Raw genomic sequence first — 5,371 nt, 5'->3', positions numbered from 1 at the left:
GTCTATAGCTGACAGTAAAACAGTCAGATCACCTCTAAGAGCGCAGATCTCTCAATCAGTCTCTCCCATCAGGCTGTTTGGGTGTTCACGACGGGAAGAACATTCTGTTGCCAGATCAGCTAAAGGGAATCATGGGAGGGTGGAGGGTTGTAATACTCTCAGTATGTTACTTAAATAACTTTTCCTGGTTTAATTCATGCTCCTACCCAATTTTAAATGACAAGAAAATACACTTGGTGAACAGAAAATACATTGATTTGAAAAGGAAAATTTAAATAGAGACTTCATGGTTGGATTTTTTTTTTATATACAAAATCTGAAGCACAGCATTTGAAATATTCATGAACCCATATTTTCTGGAGTGCAAGTTCCAGGCAAAAAAAAAAAAGTTGTTGCAATATAAGTCTCATTTTTAGGAGATGAGTGCAACACTTCACATGTCAAACTATCCTTTTTTTTTATTTTTTATGAAGTGCGTCAAATTCAGCTCTGCTGCCTCCTTTGAACATGTCATATTCGTTTCTTCATATCTTGTCCAAAAATGAGTTCATAAACTTGACAGTCTCTGTGTGTGGGAGAAGCTACCGTCAAGTTTTTACCCTCATGACTGCCCTTTCAGCAGTACTATCGCTTCTTGGTACCATGTTTGATGACTTGTTTTTCAGCTTTAGTCTAAAGAAGAAGAAAAAAATAAAAACAAGAAGAATACATCAAGATGAAAATATAAAAAAAATGTTGTAAAGTTCCGGAGGAGAACGATCAGATTCTCCTCCATGTTTGATCCTCCTACAATGCCCTCTAGTGGTTGTTGACGGGAGAAAACTGCAAAAGGAAAACAGGTTATTATTGGAAAAAGGACAAATATGAGCCTATTTATGTAAAAAAAAAAAGTATACTACAAAAAATACGGTATATTATTTTCGGTTCAATCTAAAAAGGTATACATTGCATACATGTGTTATTAATTATAGAGTAACAATCCCCTAAAATGAAGTTGAGCTTTAAAAGGGGTTATTAAAGTTCTTTAAAGATCCTAATTAATGTTTGACTGGTGGCCTTGTTCCTTATCTTTTTCCTCTTTTTCTGGATTTTGTCTTTCCTTTTTTAAAAATCAAATGGCTTTGGAGCCCCGGTAACAAGCTTGCTTTTTTGTTTCTCAGAGAGGATCCGACGAGCTTTTCTCCAGCGTCTCCAACGGCCCGTATATCATGAACACCACAGGTCAGAGTTTTCTCTGTGCACACGAGCAGAATTCAAAGGAGGTCCTGTCTCTTCCTCTATTCTCACTCATTTCAGCCAAAAGAATACTGGTGAACCAGTTATAACCATTTATGACTAAAAACATAAGGACAGACAAAAAATGCTACTATTCGTACCTCAAAGTAATGTCAGATTAGTGCATTTCTGTTGTGAACTAATTTTGGGGAAACAAAGAAGAAAAAAAAAGGTCCCAAGATGGATCTTTGTGGCACACCTCTGAAATGATCCCAATGACTATTTTATTTCTATCTCACAAAAGTCTTCTTTTCCTTTTAAATGTTTTTCTTTCTTTATTTTGTAGCCAATGGCAATGACAGCAAGAAGTTCAAAGGTGACTTGAGGGGTCCCAACGTGCCGTCCAGGGTCCTGCACATACGCAAGCTCCCCATCGACATCACAGAGACCGAGGTCATCAGCCTCGGCTTGCCTTTCGGCGACGTCACCAACCTGCTGATGCTGAAAGCCAAAAACCAGGTAAAAAAAAACTTTATTGTTCTTTTTAAGCAAACAATTAAAAACAAATAATAAAACTTGATTCTAAAACTGTAATGGAAAATTACTTTTTGTCACAAAAGAGTCACTTTATAGTAAAAAGACAAAACAGTGGATTTTTTTGTAGTTTTTATTAAAGGGAAATAAAATGTGTATTTTCTGAAGCAGATTACAAGGCAACTATAGAATGATGTCATTTTGAACAAACTAGTCGTTTTTTTTTTTGCTTATGCAATGTGTTATAGTTATAGTTAAAGCTGACACGCTCATGCAAACTTGTTATCATACTGATTTTCATGAGCAAGCAGCATGTGAGAAAAGCTGTTGTATCTTGCTCACTGGGCGTATTGTTCATGTGGATGGATTATTTAGTATCTGTGCTGTAGCTGTTTTTTAACCTTGAGCAAAAGGATCCGTCCCCCCAGGAAGACTGAGGTTATGATGAACATTCTTTGTTACAGAGGAGATAAATGTGTTCATTTCTGCTCAGACTGCACGTTTTACATTGTGACAAAGGTCAAGCAGTGAGGCACGGAGGAGGGAGTTTGATGGTATGGTAGTGTTTGCAAGAAAACACTACAAAAAAACAAAAAAAAAAGTTTTTTTCTGTGGTTCCTAAAAAACTTTTGTTGCCTTTGCTTCCAGAAAGTTTAAAACTTATGGCAACTGTTTTGGCTGTATTTTATTTTTGTTTTTAAAAGGTACATTGTGGATCTTATTGTGAACATGCTAATACAGCTAACATGTAGCATTGTTGAACTATGTTTTTTTTTTTTTTAAGTGTTACAAACAAAGATGGGAGTTATGGTGGTCACATTAACATTTGTTTTAATGGTATCAGTCTTTTTTATATGTAGCAAACAAGGTTGGGAGTTACAGGAATTATGAATATGCTAATGTTGCAAACAATGCTAACGTGGCTAATGTGTAGCATGTTATAAACAAGTTTCAAAATGACTGAACACATTAAATAAAGCCTGACTTGTATATGACAAAAGTTCAAAAATGGACCATATTATATTATATTTGTCATGTAAATTGACACAGACATGGAAGTGTGCCTTTTACAGGCACTTAAATCCTGAAGCAGCTTTCCAGACTCACTGATCTAATTCAACAACTGTTGGGTCTTTTTGCCCATTTGTCCCCAAGTGCAAGGTCTGATGTCACACCCTGTCAAGATGGAGACACAAATCTATAAGATCAGAAAATATAAATCAAATTTGTGATTTAAAGCTTTTTCCTTAGAGGTTTGCTACTATGTTTCAAAGAAATGGTTCCGTGGTCGTGTGGGATGAATAAAGAAATAGTCTTTGTTTGACATTACAAAGACTCTACAATAATTTGAGTTACTAGAAATGTGCACATTTATAGACATAAATTTAAATTGTTTAGGACAAGATGCCTTCCACCCATCTCTAATACACTCTTTAACAGCGGAGACGTTGTGGGCAATTCCTAATTTGCATATTGCAAGTCTTCGACTGAGTTAAGATAGTCAAAAGTATGTCGACCATGGAGCCATAGCTCTGGTGTTAAAAGGTTGACCTCCGAAGAGTTCTTAGTTTCTGAATTTTTGCAAACAAATGGATTGGACACTTAAGTTGGGTCTCTTTACATGTATTCTTGGTGTTTGTCTTCTTCTGCATTAATGCTTTATATGTGAGGACGGTTTTCATGTGGCTGTTATTCTGTGCCCCCCCCTCCCCAGGCCTTCTTGGAGATGAACTCAGAAGAAGCAGCTCAGAACATGGTGGGCTATTACTCCACAGTGATGCCGGTTATCAGACAACAACCAGTCTTTGTCCAGTTCTCCAACCACAAGGAGCTCAAAACGGACAACTCCCCCAACCAGGAGGTAACGCAAGTCCACACACACACATGCCTCAACGTCCGTCCTCCTTTTGTTCATCCATCACCCCCCGTCCTCCTCAGAGGGCCCAGGCGGCTCTCCGGGCCCTGAACTCGTCTCACGTGGACACTGCGGCGCTGGTGGTGGCTCCCAGCTCCGTGCTGAGGGTGGTGGTGGAGAATCTGCTGTACCCCGTCACCCTGGACGCCCTCTGCCAGGTAACATTTGAACTCTTTGGAAAAGTGTAAACATGTGGAACTGGAACATGGAGCTTTCATAGCTGCTTTTCTTCCTCAGATCTTCTCAAAGTTCGGCACCGTGCTGAGGATCATCGTTTTCACCAAGAACAACCAGTTCCAGGCTCTGCTGCAGTACGCAGAGGGGGCGTCGGCTCAGGCAGCCAAAGTGGTGAGCCCCATCTGCTCTCTGGACCATCTTCATGTCGCTGCTCGGCGTCTGCTGATACCGTCTTTTGCTTGTTTCAGTCTCTGGATGGGCAAAACATCTACAACGGCTGCTGCACTCTGAGGATCAGCTTCTCCAAGCTGACGACCCTCAACGTGAAATACAACAACGACAAGAGCCGCGACTTCACCAGGCCGGACCTGCCGTCTGGAGACAGCCAGCCCACGATGGAGCACCACGCCATGGCCACAGCCTTTGGTAAGAGTCTGGACTTACCCCCATCACGCTTTCAAAGCTGCTCCTGTACTTCAGTATTAATGTGCCCGTCGTGTCTCGTGCAGGTCCTGGTATCATCTCAGCTGCACCGTACACTGGAGCAACTCACGCTTTCCAGCCAGCATTCGCTCTCCAGCCTGCAGGTTGGTTCTTTCATTGGTTCAGCTTTGTAGTGTTTTTTGTTATTTCATTGAGGTATTGCTTTCCTTGTCTAATTTAAGTTTAGTAAATTGTTTAGCATTTTTACAAAGCAGTTAGATCCTTATTTTAATGCCATTTCAAGCATGTGTAGGCATGTCCTGATCAGGTTTTTTTGGTCCCCCATCCGATTCCAAATTATTTCATTTTGAGTATCTGTCAACACCAAGTCCAGATCTGATGGTTTTGTAATGCATTCAAAAAATAAACAAATGCAAACTAAACCGATCAATTTTTTCCCCTATTTTTATTTTATGAACTTACTTTTATAATTTTACATTTAAACATAGCACTTCTGTGAAGTAGCTTTAACATTCAAACTAAAATAGTGCAACTACCAATCAGAAAAATACCATAAACTAGTAAAAATAGGTCATATTTAGTCATGTAGGAAAGTTTGACTAGCGGTAATATTTTCAGAACATTTTTGATCAGATGAGATTTAAATTCTTAAGCATGAATAGTGACGTTCTTTTAAAATTGTTGTAGCATAAATGTGATGATGAGTTTTTGTGACTAGCTTGTGCCAATGTAACCATTTATTCATATCATTTTAGTTGTTTTAAATTTTTAAGCACTTTTCTGGAGCTTGTAGACTAGGGGTGTGCTTTTGGAAGAGTTTGGTGATACAATATGCATCACAATATCCGTGATGGGACGTGTATCGCAATATATCCCAAAACTGTACCAGAACAATTTCTCACTATTTTATTTTGAAGAGTATGACTTCAAAAAAGACTGCTTGATCATTACTGCATCATTCATTGTAATAAAATTGTAAAATTCATTTTATTTAATGATCACAAGTTGCTTTAACCCAAGCAAATTCATGGTGTTTTTCTCTTGGTAAATGATTACATATTTGTTCTCAAAACGAACAGTCAATAT

The 5,371-nt window shown here is 38.6% G+C and overlaps 1 protein-coding gene across 4 annotated transcripts in view; it reads left to right on the top strand.

Annotated features, from left to right (window-relative positions):
- LOC112136794 (polypyrimidine tract-binding protein 1) overlaps positions 1-5,371 on the top strand; it is a 28,190-nt gene that overhangs the window by 13,440 nt on the left and 9,379 nt on the right. For all 4 annotated transcript variants that reach the window (XM_024258700.2, XM_024258727.2, XM_024258708.2 and 1 more), the window contains 7 exons: positions 1,161-1,221; positions 1,562-1,734; positions 3,464-3,610; positions 3,688-3,822; positions 3,902-4,012; positions 4,090-4,267; positions 4,351-4,428. In XM_024258700.2, coding sequence (XP_024114468.1) covers positions 1,161-1,221; positions 1,562-1,734; positions 3,464-3,610; positions 3,688-3,822; positions 3,902-4,012; positions 4,090-4,267; positions 4,351-4,428 — 883 coding nt within the window. The remainder of the gene's footprint in view (positions 1-1,160; positions 1,222-1,561; positions 1,735-3,463; positions 3,611-3,687; positions 3,823-3,901; positions 4,013-4,089; positions 4,268-4,350; positions 4,429-5,371) is intronic.

This window comes from Oryzias melastigma, linkage group LG11, assembly GCF_002922805.2.
Source record: "Oryzias melastigma strain HK-1 linkage group LG11, ASM292280v2, whole genome shotgun sequence".
In the NCBI taxonomy this organism is placed as follows: domain Eukaryota; kingdom Metazoa; phylum Chordata; class Actinopteri; order Beloniformes; family Adrianichthyidae; genus Oryzias; species Oryzias melastigma.
Note: the sequence above shows the minus strand (reverse complement) of the source record. Positions and strands in the feature narration are given on the sequence as shown.